At 41.5% G+C, this 19,773-nt stretch overlaps 1 protein-coding gene across 1 annotated transcript in view; it reads right to left on the reverse strand.

Annotated features, from left to right (window-relative positions):
• Positions 1-11,581, reverse strand: part of LOC124870074 (macrophage mannose receptor 1-like) — a 36,520-nt gene extending 24,939 nt beyond the window's left edge. Inside the window, exons 1-5 of the mRNA XM_047368527.1 lie at positions 11,427-11,581; positions 10,539-10,895; positions 10,190-10,360; positions 9,653-9,808; positions 9,031-9,141 (exon numbers count right to left, since the gene is read on the reverse strand). Coding sequence (XP_047224483.1) covers positions 9,031-9,141; positions 9,653-9,808; positions 10,190-10,360; positions 10,539-10,895; positions 11,427-11,547 — 916 coding nt within the window. The 5' untranslated portion in view covers positions 11,548-11,581. The remainder of the gene's footprint in view (positions 1-9,030; positions 9,142-9,652; positions 9,809-10,189; positions 10,361-10,538; positions 10,896-11,426) is intronic.
• Positions 11,582-19,773: the final 8,192 nt, after the last annotated feature.

Genomic DNA, 19,773 nt, shown 5'->3' on the forward strand with positions numbered 1-19,773 from the left:
CTAAATAATCAATTCAGTGCAATCATAAAGGCCGATTCAAAGACTTCAATCCAGTCCTGGCTATAAATCCAGTGAAGTTTAGTTTATTATGGCAATTGAGGTTAGTATTTCTAATAAGGCAACATAACTCTTATATTTTAGGAAATCTGCTGATCACCTCCATTAAGTTACTGATTTTACAGCAATCTATCCTCCAAGTAGTAACAGTTGTTTGTTTTCTTCTTTACACAAAATTCATATTTAAGTGTACCTTTTGTGATTGAGAATTGACCAAAGAAAGAGGACATATGATAGGTGGACGGACGATGAGGCCCAGGCTCCTTTGAGCGCTTTTGCTGATTAAGACTTTCAGCAGGACTTTAACTCAGCAACACAGAATGGCAAGTTAATGGCAAAATTGCACAAAACATTTTTTCGTATTACCATCTCGCACTGGACTGGAGGTATAGTGCAGTTTTTTACACAACTTCCCCATAAATCATTAGGCTGATTTTCATTAATTTTCTGTGTTTTTTCAGACCAGTGGAAACAGAAAATACACAAATTGTCAGGATCTGGAGGCATCTTCTACCTGCTACTAACCCTCTACCACCACTAGGTACTGCTAGTTGGAGAAGGCCAAGGGGTCACAGGTGTGGCTCATTGGTTCATCAGCTGGGGAGCATAAAGAGGATGGATTGTGTGAGTGCTTTGCCCTCCGTGGTATATCTTTCTGGCCAGCACTGAAACCTTTTTGCAAGTTTTTAAAAGGAGCGATTTTTTTCTGAATTAGTACTGCACTAACTTCCTCCTGTATTTCCTGCTCCAGGTGCTGACTTCTGGCTGATCAAAACTTAAACTTGAATCACTTTTTCTTTGTGTGGACTCCTCCCTGGACCTGGACTGAACCCGGCTGGCAATCCATGATTCTCTGATGTCCCTCTCCAGCTAGAGCAAACCCTGTCCGCCCCTCCAGCACTATCCATCCGAGGCTTCCATCTGCGCCTGCTGTGGGATGTGGCAGGTTGTCTCACCCTCCTCCTGACTCTGTGCCACTCTCCTTGGTGGATCTTCCTGGTGGATCTAAGCGACTTAGGCCACGCTCTGAGATTCAGTTTCTGACCCGCTCTCCTCCTTCTCATGCAGTGATGGGGTTCAGGTTCGCTGATCACCATCTGGTATCTGTCTGAGTTATGATAAACATCAACCAAACTGTTCTCTGTTTCTGAGTGTCTCTGCATGTGGGTTAAGTCGGCAATAAGAACCATTACACAAATTAGCAGAAATTGCTTTTTCCTGGGTAAAAAACCTTGTCATCGTCGTCTTCCGCTTATCCGGGACTGGGTCGCGGGGGCAGCAGACTCAGCAGAGACGCCCAGACGTCCCTCTCTCCAGACACCTCCTCCAGCTCCTCCAGGGGGAGCCCAAGGCGTTCCCAGGCCATCCGAGAGACATAGTCCCTCCAGCGTGTCCTGGGCCGTCCCCTGGGCCTCCTCCTGGTGGGACGTGCCTGGAACACCTCCCGAGGAAAGCGTCCAGGAGGCATCCGGTATAGATGCCCAAGCCACCTCAACGATGTGGAGGAGCAGCGGCTCTACTCCGAGCCCCTCCCGGATGGCCGAGCTCCTCACCCTATCTCTAAGGGAGTGCCCGGCCACCCTCTCTCTTCACCACAACGGACCGGCACAGCGCCCCCATTACTGTGGCAGCCGCACCGATCAGTCTGTCGATCTCCCGCTCCATTCTTCCCTCACTCGTGAACAAGACCCCGAGATACTTAAACTCCTCCACTTGAGGCAGGAACTCCCCTCCAACCTGAAGAGGACAAGCCACCCTTTTCCAGTCGAGTACCATGGCCTCGGACTTGGAGGAGCTGATCCTCATCCCAGCGCTTCACACTCGGCTGCGAACCGCCACAGCTCATGCTGTAGGTCTTGGCTAGAGGGGGCCAGCAGGACCACGTCATCCGCAAAAAGAAGAGACGAAATCCACTGGTCCCCAAACCAGACCCCCTCTGGCCCTTGGCTGCGTCTAGAAATCCTGTCCATAAAAGTTATGAACAGGACCGGTGACAAAGGGCAGCCCTGCCGGAGTCCAACATGCACTGGGAACAGGTCCGACTTCGTGCCGGCAATGTGGACCAAACTCCTGCTCCGCTCGTACAAGGACCGGATGGCCCCTAATAAAGGGCCCCCGATTCCATACTCCTGGAGCACCCCCCACAGGGCATCACGAGGGACACAGTCGAATGCCTTCTCCGGGTCCACAAATCACACGTGAACCGGTTGGGCAAACTCCCATGAACCCTCGAGCACCTGTAGAGGGTTTAGAGCTGGTCCAGTGTCCCACGGCTGGGACGAAAACCACACTGCTCCTCCTGAAGCCGAGGTTCGACTTTCGGCCGGACTCTCCTCTCCAATACCCTGGCGTAGGCCTTACCAGGGAGACTGAGGAGTGTGATCCCCCTGTAGTTGGAACACACTCTCCGGTCCCCCTTCTTATGAAGGGTAAAAAACCTCAGATATTTAAATCCCAGGACTTTCAGTGGAAAAGGGACTACTGTTAAATTCGGTGATGTCCACTTAGCCAAACAACTTGTGCTCCAATGCTTAAGTTACCTCAGCGAAGGGTGTTGGATATGTTACTCTCCCCCATCGACCGAGTAACTCGATTAATTTTAAAACAAACTATTGGACCTGGAAGAGCACAGGAGCATACCGTCTCCAAAGCCAAGGTGGCTCAATTGACAGTCTGTCAAAAAATGCTATATTTTCACTCAGCTCTTGGTGAACTTAAAGAAAACCAAAGAGTCACAGCTGATTGAATGGATTGATTTACCGTGCAACATTAACTAATGTAACTAGTTTCGACTGTACAAATTTCCTGCAGTTTGTGTAGTTTTATATAGCTAGAATCAGCTAAAACATGGGGTCTGCCCAACTAGCTTGTTGGGGTTCTGGGTTTAGTGTGTGTGTTGTGCTTTGTTTGTGACTTTGTTTTCATTTTCCAGATGGTTCAGAGTTTCTCAGGTGTGCTGGGTGACAGGTGCGACTGATCTGCTGATTGCTTTGAGGGGTATTTAAGCAGGAGGCTGCCAGCACTTCGATGCCAGAGTGTTTGCCTTCAGTGGTAACAAACTCAGCCACTACTAAGCCATGCTTCGTTCCTTGTCTCTATGCTGACTTTGTGTGTGATCTTTCACAGGCAGAAACCTGAACCTTTGATTATCTTTGTTGAACACTATTTTCGGCTCCAGAGGTTTCTGGACGATCGAGTTTACCTACGTTTGGTGGATTTTGTTTGGATTTCGTTTCCAAGGATTAAGCTGGCAGCTTCCTGTTATTCTCCGACTCCAGAACCAAGGCAGAAGCATACCCTGTCCACCCTCCAACGCAAGTACCTGAACAAAGAACTATTCCTGAACTCACCAGTACTCACTCTTCAGCTCAAGCAAAACCATCTGGATTACCCCGCTTCGCACACCTGGGTCCCGACTCCCTCTACCCCTGGCGACCTGACGGCATTTATTTAGTAATCCATTTTCCTGATTACAGAAATTACCTTACGTTATTTTTTTGCCATTTTTTGTTATCAGTTCCTTGTTTCACCAGTTCTCTTCCCCTCTTTTCATACGGTTGGCGAATTTACCCGTTCATGTCCCTGACTCACTGTTGTAAATAAACACCTTTCAGTTATTCAGTTATTTCCTCTGAGTGTTCTCTGTATGTGGGTCAGATCTATTCCGAAAATGACATAGCTAAGAATTTAATTATCTGAATTATCAATTTAAGTAATGGAATATATAGATTTTGTTATTTAAACATTTGTGATTTATGCAACTAAACAAGGTACATAAAACATTTCTTGACTAAAAATGTAAATTTGAAAGGGCATCACAGATAGCGAATGAGATGACTTAAAAAGAGTATCATTTCAAAGGGGAAAAACCTACACAATCTAAATATTATGAACAAACAAGTATGAAGGTGTCAAGCAGGTGCGTAGTTAGGCCTGTGCTTCCAGGGCAGAAGCCCCGGATGTTTTCTGAATAGCCCCGGACTTCTTGATAGAAGAAATTTAGAAGTATTAAAAAGATGCAGCCACAAAATGGTATCGGACTTCACATTTTTATTTAAAAACAATCTGATTTTTTAAATTGTATTCCATATAATCATGTCCCGCTCCACCTAACCTGACAATCAGTTATAAGCAGGGGTGAAAGTGAGCTGGTACGGTCCGATACTGCGTACCACTAGAAGATTCCGCGCCGGTACACAGTACCGGGGAAGAGGGAAGAACGGCTGTCTGCTATGAAACTGTCATCCAGAACCAGTTACGGCTGCAAAAACTCACGAGCACAAAGATCTGCAACCAATAGGCAGTCTAAAACATAAATATAGCTTTTTTCCCCTCATTCCAAATAGTTTCTGAACTGTTCTGCTATGCTGGAGTCTCAATGCTCTTGCTTTGCTTCTCTCCCATCGGAGCTCGAGGTTTTTGTGAACGGCCAGCCTTTAAAACGAGCACCCTTACGTTTAATGTCTGTCTGCTCGCTGCTAAATACCCCAGTTAAAAGCAAAGGGAGAGTAACTAGTTGTGTCTCATGTTATTTTGCTGAATTACAACAACACAGTACAGCTCGAAAACACCGCTTATGACCAGAGACAAAAAATACTTATTTGCGCACCGCAAATGCGCAACTACACGAACAGCCATTCTAGAGAAGTCCAGAATAGCAGTTTACTCCAGGTCAACCTGCCTCCTTCATTACCAGAAATGTTACACTGAGCGACTCAAACAGGGCTCATCCATAAACCAAAGAGTGGGAGCCTGGTTCATGTGTGTTCAGGAACAGGTGGATGCTGAGCAGTATAACCCAGATGAAGATAGCAGTAAAACCTGAATGCTGACTCGAAATGGGCTAATTGTAAGTTACAGCTAATCACTGATTCACCCAGCAAGACATGAGGTGGAGGTTCACTCTAATGAGCATCTTCAGGGTCATGTTGAGGGACTTTCACCTGAGCTACAGGTGAAGTTAAATGATGTGGCTGTGATAGAAAACAGCAGCAACCTTCTCTGTGAGCTTCTAGCCGGATTTGCATCATAATGTGAAAATATCTGGTCCTTTACTTCAGTCAAAATAAAAGCATTTAATCCTAACGTAGCTGAACACATTAAAAGGTCCTTCAGTTCATCACATTGCATCTCATTGCTGCAGCCAGTCTTATAGTCTAGTTCTACATGTAGACAGAAAAAAGTGTTTCTCAATAAACCAGGAAAATATCTCCTGGTTCCAGTAAGACATAGTAGAAAGTACAAAAGTAAGCCTCCCTCTTCTCTTTCATATCTTCTGTGCTGATTCTAAACATGCAGCCCTGGCTTTAAAGATGCAGTATAATTAAGAAATAAATCATAGTAATTAATCACAAGTGGACCATTGATTAGTTAACTATTTTATCTTTCTGAATTACACATGTAATATTATATAAACAAAACTAATTAAACAAGGATACAGTTTTACTGAAGTTGAGACATACATACCATATGTATACAGTTATCAATAACTGTAATATTAGTACTGATAAGGTCCAGGATGAGGCTCTATGCTATATTTTAAACGCCACAACTTAACACCTTTTGCTCTCATAGTGTTTAATAGTAAGAACTGCAATAATGTCTCACAGAACAAAAGACTGGGTTGAAAAATGTTTCATTTATTATTTTTGCCAGGCTAAATTTCTCCAGAAGTGGAATGAAGGGCTGAAAAGATGGCGATCAAAGAGTACAGGTTCATAAAAGAAGGAACAATTTTAATAAAATGTTTCGAAAGCTCTTGGCATAATAACATAAATGTCTGACTAAGATTTGGGAAAATTAACTTTATACCACTTTCCTTTTTTGAAATATAAGAATAAAGACAATGGAGCCTCAGGAGTGGAACACTTTGATGAGAATGTAAAGTTTAAAAAGGTAATTTATGTAGATGACAAAAGAAGCATATTTATCTGGCCCATAGTAAATATCTCTGAGTTTCAGAAAAACTTTTATCAACAAAAATTCTGATTAAGTTCTTTTCTAAATACCTCCAAATGTGACATTATTTGCTTCAGCAAAATGGTTTTTCATGAGGCCTAAACTCTGTTTCTCCTTATCCTTCATTCAGCTTCTAACAAAAATAAAAAGTAAAATTATTGCAAACCTTTTTTGTTTGGTTCATAATAATTTACATTCAGTATAAAACCAGCCGAGACAGAGAACTGGTACAATATGTCCTATATTATTTTAATTTTACCTATAAATTGTCTTATTGAAATCTAAATATTTTGGATTTGGGGTAAAGCCCCCAATGTTTTGAGACCCTAAAAACGCCCCTGGTGTCAACAGAGCATTTTCTTAAAATTTTGAGAAACATTGTTAAAATGAAGTATTATTGGGGCCTGCCATAGCAATGCATAGGAGAGCAGTGCATTGCATTGCGAATGCACTGCATAATCATATTTTATACTGTGAATGACATAGAGCTATGAAAATCTCCACGATTGGGGACGAAGGATAGCTGTCGCCCACAGTTTAAACAATTTTCAAATACCATGTACGGATTCTGAGATATTAGACTTTGTTCGGGAGCATGTTCAGGCATTTTTGCTTTTTTCTCCATTTTCACTCTCTTTTCACCCAGTGTTATGTCTTTATTATTATATTTTCACTAATAAAGGATTAATATTAATGTTCCCCTGTCCGTTCTGATAAAAACGGTCCAAGAATGACATCGATCGCCCCTACGGTTTCCGAGTTATGGCCAGTCGTTCGGGAGCATGCGCCTCCATGTTATAAAGCCTAGACCAGGGGAGACACAGAGTGAGGTGCTGCGTGAGTGAGAAACAGCAGGTGTCAAGTTACACTGACGCTCTTTGCTGATTGGCTGATTCATTCCTCACTGTTCTATTTATAGCTCTGTGTATCTCCTACTGTATATGTCTGGATGTGATTCTGTCTTTCTTTCTGCCTCTCTGTGTCTCACACTGGGACACACACCCACACACACACACACACACACACACAGACACACACACCCACACACAGACACACACCCACACACACATGCATGGATTACTATCTTTCTGAGGACTTTGCATTGACTTTCATTGATTTTCATTCATTTCTATGGCTTAAACATGACCCGACCCCCTTTGACCATCTTCATAGGAGGCAACTACATGGCGGCCATGTTGTGTGGGGAACTTAAACAGCATGTACTGCTGTTTCAACACCCAGACAACAGTGATTGACCCTAAAGGTCAATTTCTTTCATCAACCCTCCATGCTTACTAATGATTATTTAAAGCTTATAATAACATACAGAATGGTTTTACAATAGCAAGCAGGTTCTATATAACTAATAGAAATAACCCAGACCTGAAAGGACAACCATACTTGATTTTCAAAATAAGACAAAACATGCTCTACAAAATAAAAGCCTTTAATCAATAGATGATTGCAGGAGTGGGCTTCACACTACTGTTGGAGCTCCCCCAGTGATGGGAATGGGACTATGCTGGTCCTTTGAAACAGGCTTACTGAAACTTTCAAAATAAAAGCCCACACCTTCCATACTTACTAATGATTTTTGAAAGCTGATAATGGCATACACAATGGTTTTAGAAGAGCAAGCAGGTTCAATGTAACTAATAGAAATAACCCAGACCTGAAAGGACACCCGTACTAGGTTTTCAGAATAAGACAAAACATGCTCTACAAAATAAAAGCCTTTAAACAATAGATGATTGCAGGAGTGGGCTTCACACTACTGTTGGAGTTCACCCAGTGTTGGAAATGGGACTATGCTGCTCCTTTGAAATATGGGTTACTGAAACTTTCAAAATAAAAGCCTCAACCCCCCATAGTTACTATGGATTTTGAGAGCTGAAAAGAGCATAGAAAATGATTTTTAAATAGCAAACAGGTTCTATATAACTAATGGAACTAACCCAGACCTGAAGGGACAACCATGCTCGACTTTCAAAATAAGACAAAACACGATCTACAAAATAAAAGCCTTTAAACAATAGATGATTGCAGGAGTGGGCTTCACACTACTGTTGGAGCTCCCCCAGGGATGGGAATGGGACTATGCTGGTCCTTTGAAACAGGCTTACTGAAACTTCCAAAATAAAAGCCCACACCTTCTATAGTTACTATGAATTTTGTGAGCTGACAAGTGCATAGAAAATTATTTTTAAATAGCAAGCGGGTTCTATTTAACTAATGGAACTAACCCATACCTGAAAGTACAACCATGCTGGACTTTCAAAATAAGACAAAACATGCTCTACAAAATAAAAGCCTTTGCATTTTAAACAATAGATCATTTCAGGAATGGGCTTCACACTAATGTTGGAGCTCACCCAGTGTTGCCCATTTAAAATAAGGCTTACTGAAAATTTCAAAATAAAAGCCTCAGAGTTACTAGTAATTTTTTAAGGTGATTATTGCATACTTAATGATTTTTAAATAACGGCCAGAGAAACTTTGTGGTCCCAGAAGCACGCACCAAGAGGCAGGCCCCGTCTAAATTTCTTCCGAAATTTTCTAGTCTTAATAATAAAATGCTGTTATTGTCTTTTAGCTCAGTATTTGGTTCTAAACACTTTCTACTGTTAGAAGTTTCAGCTGAGAAGTATGGAATGTTGTATAATTTCTTAGATGTTTTTTCTCACAATTTGACTTCCTGTGGCTGCTGATTAAGTAAGCACATCTAAACACCAGGGCTATAGTTTGTCTAAACAAAACAGTTACTGGAAAAAATTTTAAAAAGCTTTAACTAAGTGAAATTTTAAATATAAGGGTGTTGAGCAAATTGGCTGTAATGTTCAAGATTTATCTCTCTGTTTCAGACTATTTACCAGATTTTTTAAGCAAATGTTTTATTTCTGAGAAAATGCAGAATATGTTTCAGTTTTTATATGAACTATTACCTTTAAGTTTGGTTTTTCCATATTAATCAGTAATCACTGTAGTCCTCAGGTGATGAATGATTAGATAACTTACCGGCATCCCACTTTAGATAGCGAAAGGGCTTTCCATCAGTCCAGTGCCAGCCATGTTCTGAGTTCGAAACCAAGCCAATCCAAAGCTTATTCCTTCCCGTTCTGGTTAGTGCTGAGTGTTTGTGTGTGTTTTTGTGACAGAGAGTGGAAAAAAAAGGGAAAAGCATAGTGAAGATGTTGTTCCTCTTTTTCATTGCTTATCAACAAAACTGCACCGCAACAATATTTTACATGTTTATTGTGTTTCTACAGTTAAGTAATATTTGTGCTTAAAGAGATTTAATGTTGGAGTTTTGATGGTATCAAAATGATGGCCTCAAATGTTGATATATGCAACTATACAACATACGGGATACTTAATAACCCATAATAATTCAGTTGAATATTACTGCTTTGAATGCAAGTGAACTAAATTTCTGAGGTAATACAGTTTAACAAAAACTCTAATCTTGAGATAGCATTGTTTAAATACTATATTGTAGAGATATGCACACATTTTTTGGTAATATAAAAAAGGGCATGAAGATACTTGGTACAATTAGATACAAATGATGCAAAATTGGTACAAATGCAAAACTGAAAGCATTTCTAAAGCCTTTGAAACATAAATAGATTGCACCTACCTGTGATAAAGGCCTTCTCGACGGGATCGACGATACTAACCAACGATGCTGCCTGTTGTTTGCAGCTGGTGTCAGCCTCCACCCAGGTCAGCGCTGATTGCATATTCACCTGGTAATATGCTCCTGTAACAATGTTTCTATTCCAGTGTTCTGTGGCTGTTCAGACATGGAGAAAAAATACATTTTATTATTTTAACTTTGTGTCCAAAGTCATGTGAACAAATTTGCAGTATATCAAACGTGCAATATTTGTATTAAGCATTAGTCATATTTGAACCTTGATGTGATGTGCCAATACTTGAGGGCAACTATCCTGCATGTTTGAGATTTTACTTGGTTCAAAACACCAGAACCACATAAAATGGTCATTACCAGGCCTTTGCAGAACTTGACAAAATGCTCAGGAGGTAACGAAGCCATTTGAATCTGATTCTGAATTGGACACCACTGTCTTTGTACTTTATTAACAAGAGATTGTATTCCAAGTAAAGATGTGTCCCAGCTGTGTTTAGTGAGATTTAAATCTGACAAACTTACAAGAAGTTGGGCAGTATCCCCACTGTTCGTGCTCATATTTGGTTTCAGTTGCACACCAGTTGCGCTTCTCTTTAGAGTCAAATGTTGTGCAGTCTCCATACCACCGGTCTTTGTACATGAAGGGGAACATGCAGACTTTGCCAAATGAATTCCCTCCAATGGTGTACAACTCTAAAGGGGAAATAAGAAGTTTACAATGTTAAATCATACAAAAAAGCACTTTCTACATAATTTACTTAGAGCATTTGCAAACAGTGCAAGTGAAAGTAATTTTTTCATAAGTTGCATTGCTTTTGACCTTTTCAGTGGCTATACACATCGACTAAGTCACAAAACAAATGCATTGTACCTCTGTGTGTTCTTGTACAGGCACCACTAGATGTCCCTGTAATGGTGAGGTGGTTGTTTGGTCCGACAGTTTTGGACAGAGCAATTGATTCATCGGCTTTGACTTCAATGTAGAACGGGTGGTCTTTGAGAGCGAGCAGCGTTCCATTCTTGCACTCCCACCTCTGCAGGTCACTCTTTTCATTGCAGTCATACTGGCTCACCTCACTCCCCACGCTTTTGCCCTGAGCTCCCAGGCACTTTTTGGTTGTAGTCACAAAAAGTCGGTTGCCCGTCGTCCAGCGAACATCTGTGCAGCGGATGCTTCTTTTTACCAAGCAAAACCCAGTGGCCTTGTTAATCAGAACAAATGGGGAGTCTGCAAAGAAAAACATTTAAAATGTATTATTTTTCATGGATTAAAATCTTACTTCATTAGAATATTAATATATTACTGTAAGATTTAAAGCACCTCTTTAGGTATAGATATTCTGGAGATTTCTGCACTTTCCAAGATGCAAATAAAAAGTTGTACCCTGCATTTATTTCTTTTATTATAGACATCTATTGTCTATAATATAAAGGAGATACCTTTTATACTCAACACAAAAATCCTTTCTTAATACAGCATTGTTTTCTATTAAATGTCATTAAAATCAATTAAATAAAAATTGCCAGAACTAGAACTTTATAAACTTATATTTGAAAGTGTTAAATATGTAACATAAAATGAATGCTAAAACAAACCAAATATAATTACTAAAAGGAATTTGAAGATGTTAGAACTTGAAGTATTCTACTAGCAAATGAACACCAATAATTCAATATCTATATAAAATGCATAAGAAATGTCACCACCAAAACCCTAAAAAACTGATATACAACATTGAAAGTATATGCTATACAATACCATTTGCTAATGTTGTTCCTAGCATGAGAAACATGAAGGCTGCAAGACCAGTCCTTTGAGGCGACATTTTTCTTAGTCTCAAAGCAGCAGATATCATCCCTGCATTGCAAGCAGAGGACATATGAGCACAAACATGAAAAGGAGGGAATCTTAAAAGCACGCCGACATGTTCTCCTTTTTTTCCCTTTTCATTGAGAAACTGTCATGTTTCAGATTGGCACATTTCAACATATTGCTACTGGCTAAAAAAAAGCAGGAAGTAAGGGAAGCATGCACACAAGCACATACACAAACATGTATTTCCTTGCACGGATGTCACGCTCCAGAAATGGCAAAAACTGGCCCCATTCATCATCAAAGAAAAATGTTGCTTAGGATAAGCACAATTCATGAACAAAGCATTCAGTACTTACTTGCACAAACATAAATGCTTCAAATTTTGGAAACAAAGACAATCATCCACTTCAAACAAAAGTATTTAGGTTGACACAGCTTAAATCTCATGTTGCAACTGCAGCAATTTTCCAGCTACACAACAACCTCCAAACAACTAAAACTAAAGAATTATCCTTTTCATAATCCTCATTAATCCAAAAATGTAGCTATTCTTGGTGATTTGAGTTATTTGTGGTCTGCGTGGAATAAAAACATAAAGCAAGAGAACATAAAGGAAACACATACCTCACTACACACTACTTTTGGGTTAGAAATAACCCAATTTGTAACTCAATCCTGGGTCAAATTTGGACCGAGTCAACCCTGGGCAGTTTTAGCTCAGAAGGGTTGAGTTATTAGTTAGTGAGCTTGGATGACTTTCCAAAGATTGGGTTTAATTGAAAAATGTTTAAAGTTAGGGTAACAAAAAACTGGGTTGAAATTCACAACTCATCACATGGGTTATTATACGACTAATATTTGGGTAACCCTAAAACAGGGGGGCTGGTGTCTTTTGCCAGCAGTCATTGGGCAAGAGGCCGAGTATACCATGAACAGGTCACCACTATATCACCAGGCAACCCAAGGACATGCAGGACAACTATGCACTCACACCTAAGGGTTTAGATTTAGAGTAATTAATTAACCTAAAAGTCATGTTTCTGAGCTGTGGAGGGAAGCCAGAGTACCCAGAGAGAAACTATGCATGCACAGGGAGAACATGCAAACTCCATGAAGAAAGAGGGCCTTCTTGTTGCAAGGCAACAGTGCTACCAACTGCACCACTTTGTATCCCTAGAATAACCCAAATGATTTGTGATTTACAAAAATACCCTTAACACTTTTAAACATCGTTCACTATTTACTAACGATGTTTTATATTAGAGTAGAGGAGAAGAACAGTGATATCTGATCAGGTCACAGTCTAGCTTAAAATAGTGGTTTATTAAGAATGATGTGGATTCTTTTAAAGCTTGTCTTCAACCCAACCAATTGGGTAAAATTTTGATCCTAAATTTTATCAAAGTTACCCAAAGTATGACCTGACAACTTTTACCCAGCAATTGAGTTATGAAAATAACCCAGCATTTTTTTAGTGTGTAAACTGACTGCAACGTGGTCAGTGATGATAGGCAAACAGTCCTGGCACGGTTCTTGAATTACAACAAGTACTTAATACACTTCTTTGTTTTTGCATTTGGCTTACTTCCTGTCTAGAGGTGGATTTTGTTCATTTTAAGAGTTGAATGAAATACACAATTTTGTAGTAATTAATTTATATAATTAATAAACAGAAAAATAAACAGAAAATCTTTATAAGAAAAAAACTATATTTCTTTCTTTTCACATTACAGCATAGACGGAAATCCTGGGAGGGATGGAGGGGATGTGTCCCCCCTTCCATAAAGATGTTCCCCCCAGTAATCATTGTAAATACAAAACATTTTTTTTTATGATGATATAGTAATATTTAGAAAAAAGCACAGCTAAAGTGAGTGTGAGTGATCCAAGTTATATAGTACGTAAAAAAAGTTTCCTAATTATTAAAAGATCATGACACCGCAATCCCACAAAGTGGTTTGGTCCTCATCCACATGCTGTTTCCAACGGGAGGGGCTACTGGCTGCTACTTTTGGCAGCTCCGTTTTCAGAGGTCAGAGACGCATGACAAAGAAACTGCACCAATGTGTAAAAGCCAGTAAGTCATTTATCATATCACTTGTTCAATGAGTGCAATGTTATAACATAAATAGTGATATTTCTCCTGCTTTGTCCAAAACCAGCCTCTCCTATCAGCTTGCTAGCTAAGCTAATAGCCTAGCTTATGATGGTTAAAAAGCAGAAGCGAGTATGTCAATAGCATCACTGACGTGACAGATGAGAAGAGAGTGAGGAGGGTAAGGAGATCTCTTAGGTCTGAGAGGACAGATTTTTCAAAAACCTCTGTCAGGATGTTATTGTCAGATATAAACCCAATTCATATTTTACTGATATTTTCGATTTGTTTCCTGTGAGAGATCCAGATTTTGAAATGTATATGTATTTATTTAAGTTTGAGTCAGAGTTTTGATTATGTTTGGTAGCCTAGTAGTTATTACATGACTTAAATGTTTGGTTTGACAGATATCTAATTTATTCAAATTTATTAAGTCCAAGACTCAAGAGATTTGAACTTTGAGATTTAATTTCTTCTAAAACTGGACTTAAATGCAAATTAGAGCAATATGCAAATAAATTCTTGTAATCGTACTTGTCGTCTTCCGCTTTATCCGGGACCGGGGGCAGCAGACTCAGCAGAGACACCCAGACGTCCTTCTCCCTAGACACCTCCTCCGGGTCCTCCGGGGGGAGCTAGACACCTCCTCCGGGTCCTCCGGGGGGAGCCCAAGGCGTTCCCAGGACAGCCAAGTGACATAGTCCCTACAGCGTGTCCTGGCCCGTCCCCTGGGCCTCCTCCCGGTGGGACGTGCCTGGAACACCTCCCGAGGAAGCCGTCCAGGAGGCATCTGGTATAGATGCCCGAGCCACCTCAACTGGCTCCTCTCGATGTGGAGGAGCAGCGGCTCTACTCCAAGCCCCTCTCGGATGGCGAGCTCCTCAACCTATCTCTAAGGGAGTGCCCGGCCACCCTACGGAGGAAGTTCATTGTATCCGGGATCTCGTTCTTTCGGTCATGACCCAAAGTTCATGGCCATAGGTGAGGGTAGGAACGTAGACCGACCGGTAAATCGAGAACTTCGCTTTTCGGCTGAATTCTGTCTTCACCACAACCGACTGGTACAGCGCCCCCATTACTGCAGCAGGCGCACCGATCCATCTGTCGATCTCCTGCTCCATTCTTCCTTCACTAGTGAACAAGACCCCGAGATACTTAAACTCCTCCACTTGAGGCAGGAACTCCCCTCCAACCTGAAGAGGTCAAGCCACCCTTTTCCAGTCAAGAACTGAGGATCTGATCCTTATCCCAGCCGCTTCACACTCGGCTGTGAACCACCACAGCGCATGCTGTAGGTCTTGGCTAGAGGGGGCCAGCAGGACCACGTCATCTGCAAAAAGAAGAGACGAAATCCTGTGGTCCCCAAACCAGACCCCTTCCGGCCCTTGGCTGCGCTTACAAATCCTGTCCATAAAAGTTATAAACAGGATCGGTGACAAAGGGCAGCCCTGCCAGAGTCCAACATGCACCTGGAACAGGTCCAACTTAGTGCCTCCAATGCGGACCAAACTCCTGCTCAGCTTGTACAGAGACCGGATGGCCCCTAGTAAAGGGCCCCTGATTCTATCCTCCTGGAGCACCCCCCACAGGTTATCACGAGGGACACATACAATGCAACGGACACATACAATGCGTTCTCCAGGTCTACAAAACACATGTGGACCGGTTGGGAAAACTCCCATGAATCCTTGACTACCCTATAGAGCTATAGGGTACCTATAGAGCTGGTCCGGTGTTCCACGGCCGGGACAAAAACCACGCTGCTCCTCCTGAAGCCGAGGTTTAACTATTGGCCAGACTCTCCTCTCCAATACCCTGGCGTAGGCCTTACCAAGGAGGCTGAGGAATGTGATCCCCCTGTAGTTGAAACACACCCTCCGGTCACCCTTCTTATGAAGGGGGACAACAGCCCCAGTCTGCCAGTCCAGAGGCACTGTCCCCGACCGCCATGCAATGTTGAAGAGGCGTGTCAACCATGACAGCCCCACAACATCCAGAGACTTGAGGTACTCAGGACGGATCTCATCCACCCCCGAAGCCCTGCCACCACGGAGCTTTTTAACCACCTCGGTGACTTCAGCCTGGGTGATGAAAGCGTCTAACCCCAAGTCCCCAGCCTGTGTTTCCACTAGGGAATGCCAAAACGACAGTCAGAGACCTGTTCCCAACCCAAAGGCGCAGGGATTCAACCCTCTCATCCACTGGGGTAAACCCCAACACGAGATGACTGAGCTGGGGGGCAACAAGCAAACCCACCCCAGCCCACCGCCTCTCTCCGTGGGCCACTCCAGAGTAGAAGAGAGTCCAACCTCTCTCTCGAGGAGAGAGAGGTTGGACATGGAGGCGAGCCCGACTATTTCTAGTCGATATCTCTCGACCTCCCGCACAAGCTCAGGCTCCTTTCCCTCCTGGCGAGGTGACATTCCACGTCCCTAGAGCCAGCCTAAGCATCCGGGGATCGGGCCGCCAAGGTCTCCACCTTCATCCGCCGCCCAATCCTCTATGCACCGGTCACTCGCGGTTCCCCCTGCATGTGGTTGGCCCACTGTCTCTCGTTTGGGCTTGGCCCGGCCGGGTCCCATGAGGAGCAACCCGCCATCAGATGCTCTCCGACGAATCCCGACCCCAGGCCTGGCTCCAGGGTGGGACCCTGGCTCTGTCCTACTGGGCGACATCAGGTGCCTCGATTTAGTAGTCTTCATGAAGGTGTCTTGAACAGCTCTTTGTCTGACCCGTCACCTAGAGCCTGTTTGCCATAAATAAATTCTGTTAGATGTAATCATAAAGATGGACCATTACTACCTTCCACCTAATACCATTGTTGACATTTCTGGTTGAACATAGAAAAACCTGTATAAGGGTAAAATATGGACTAATAAAGAGCAATGCTATAACTACAAATATTACTTTCAATAACATAATTTTAACATGCTGAAAAAGTGCCAAGGAGCAAGAAAGAGAGCGGGAGAGACTTTTTTTTCATGTTCCCCCCAAGAATTACTGTCTGAAATCTTTCTGTTTAGTGTCCCCCCTACAAATAAAATGGGATTTTCGCCCCAGCATTACAGTTACATTTTCCCTTCCCTGCCTCTCGCCCAGTGACTTGTAGAGATAGGCACCAGCACACCGCAACCCTGCAAGGACAATCAGGTTTAGACAATGGCTGGATGATGGATGGATATGTTCCCTCTTCTTCTGTGGATGTAATTGTAAATGCATCCGTAACAGATGTAAGGAGGCAATTGTCTTTTATGAGGTTTCAGGACAACAGTGATATTTTAGGGTGCTGATATTAAAAACACTATCCTGAGTGAAGCAACATAATATCCTGTGTTGGAGTGGAGAAATTCAGATGTCCAACTCTTCCTTTACATTTTTCATAGCATTTAGTATTTTCACTTCCTCTTTGGTTTTTTTTTTTTTCTTCTGAGCTCAAGCATGTTGCTGAAATATCCACCTTTGTAACTGCAATGCTTGTTTTATGAGTCTGCTGCAACAGTAGAGAGACTAACAGAGACATATAAGTGCAAACAGAGATCCATCTAAAAGTTGCAGGATAGTAGCTCTGGAGGACTGAACTTACTTACCCTGGATAAGAGGGTAGCTGCATTGTATGTGGACTTGTTGAACATATAACCCCCTTCACGATTTTGCACATCCCACACTGTTTTTTCAATGACACAACAATAATTTCTGTTTTACGTAATTAATGTTTCAGAATCACCTTTCTATACATCACGTACTGTCACACACCTAATTTAATCTCCAAGACACCACAGAATTTTAGACATATCCGTTCATCCAATTCCATTAGCCTGGCATAAGTTTTGCCACTTAGAGATGTCATATTTGGCACATATTTTAAGCACTAATGAAATGTTTCAACAATGACAAGATAACCCATGTTAGGCTATGCAGAAACTCTTTCGGCACCAATGAAGAGTCACTTATCTTTACATGTCAACATTAGGCCAGTTTGATTCATTTAGTTATTAATTCAGCTAAGAAATACTTACTCCAATTCGAGGCCTTTAAAGACTGTGTAGAAGATTACATTTTCATTCCAAGATGGTAAGGGGATTATTAAGTATGAAAAGCAAAAGAAAAACAAATTGAAAATGATGCTATCATTCTTCTTATTGCACACACCCTATACATTAGGGGTTTGCATCATAACTCCTTAATGTAACCCCTATACACTACGAATAACTGAAAAGGTTTTTCTTATCTAAAATAATATGACACTCGACACAGCTTTTTCACTTTTGAGGTGAGCTATAACCAATAAAACAGCTGTGGCTGTAACAGAAGTAACCACCACCTTGTGCTAAATACAAGTCAGTACACCATGCCATTATTTGTTGTACCTCTGACTAAGCTAAAATAAAGTTCAACTAGTACCCTTTTTTGATATATTCTTTGTTGCATCTATCAGTAAAAATCAAGGCATCCAAACCATCAGATACCTTTTTGCATCAGACAAGAGTACAAAGAAAGTTTCAAGGGCATTAGATGTGCTTTGGAACACATCAAAGACAGTCTTCATCAAGTGAAGAAAACATTAGTACAACATTGACTTTATCAAGAACTGGATAACCCTCCAAAACTATGGAAAGATAAGGCCTCTAGTTGCATTAAAGAAGTCGCTGGATTTTCTGGAAAGTACCGGCTGTGTAGTTCATCTAATAATATTTTTCCTTAGTCTGCGCCATAGGGTGGCAAAATGGAAACCTTTTTTTTACAAAAGAAAATCATTCAAGCCCAGCAAACTTTAGCAAAAACACATTTGAGGTATCTTAAAAACAGTCAGTCAGTCATCAGTCATTTTCTACCGCTTATTCCATAGTGGGTCGCGGGGGAGCTGGTGCCTATCTCCAGCAGTCTATGGGCGAGAGGCGGGGTACACCCTGGACAGATCGCCAGTCCATCGCAGGGCAACACACAAACAACCATGCACACACTCATTCATACACCTAAGGGCAATTTAGAGAGACCAATTAACCTAACAGGCATGTCTTTGGACTGTGAGAGGAAGCCGGAGTACCCGGTGAGAACCCACGCATGCACGGGGAGAACATGCAAACTCCATGCAGAAAGACCCCAGGCCAGGAATCGAACCCAGGACCTGGGGATCTTAAAAACAACAAAGTTCAAATAAGATTGAACTTTCAGGTAAAGTTCCAATAAGAATTTTTGTTGCAAGAACAACACTGAACACCACCAAAAGAACACCATAACAAGAGTGAAGGAATGGTGGTGGTGAAATCCTGATTTGGGGCTGTTTTTCTTCAGCTGGAACTGGGGGCTTAGTGAAAGTATAGGAACTTATTAATATTTCCTAGTAACAATCAGTGTTGGCAAAAACCTTACAGCTTCTGTAATTGAAATTAGTCTCTCCCGCAGCTTCCCTGCTTTCCTTTCTGACTTAGCTCTTATCCATTATCCCCTGATTACTCATCAGCTTTTTTTGTAATTTTTCCACTTGTCTCTCTGTATTATAAGCTATTTGACTCTCATTGTTCTTTGCTGGATCCTCCCATTTCACTGCCCATTATCATCTGTTTTTATGTCATGTTCTCCTTATGCTCTGCTGTACTAAATGTATATTGTGGTTATTATTAAATCCAATTATCTCACCATGCTGCTTCCTCGTTCCTGTCTGCATTTTGGTCAAACCTCAAACCAGCAAAACATTAGAAAACGGAGTTGTGGAGAGACCTTCAGATTAAGACAGATTTGCTGTGTTTTGCAAAGAACAGCGAACAAACATTGTCAAGTCAAGATGTGAAATGCTGATAGGTACTCAAAATGACTGAATGCTATAAGAAAATCCAAATGTGATTCAACAAAGTTATATTTTAAAGTACGCACACTTTTGCAATCACATAATTTTCGGTCTGTTTAATTTCTTTATTCCCCCGTAAAAGACTTCTGTTTGTTTTCAGTTGTGTTTTAGAGGTTATACTTCAAAGCAAGATTGATTTTTTTCACATCACAAATACCTGGCATTTTAACAGGGGTAATGATATGCTAATGATATGTTAATGTTTTTAAATTAACATATCTGGTTAGTTAAACAGTATGAAGACAGCATAATTAATAGTTAATACTATATGTTTAGGAGAAGTCTTATTTGTAAACTCATATTTAGATATTAGAAATTTATTTGTCTTGTTTTTTTGGGGTTATTTGTTT

Source organism: Girardinichthys multiradiatus, chromosome 6, assembly GCF_021462225.1.
Source record: "Girardinichthys multiradiatus isolate DD_20200921_A chromosome 6, DD_fGirMul_XY1, whole genome shotgun sequence".
Classification (NCBI taxonomy): domain Eukaryota; kingdom Metazoa; phylum Chordata; class Actinopteri; order Cyprinodontiformes; family Goodeidae; genus Girardinichthys; species Girardinichthys multiradiatus.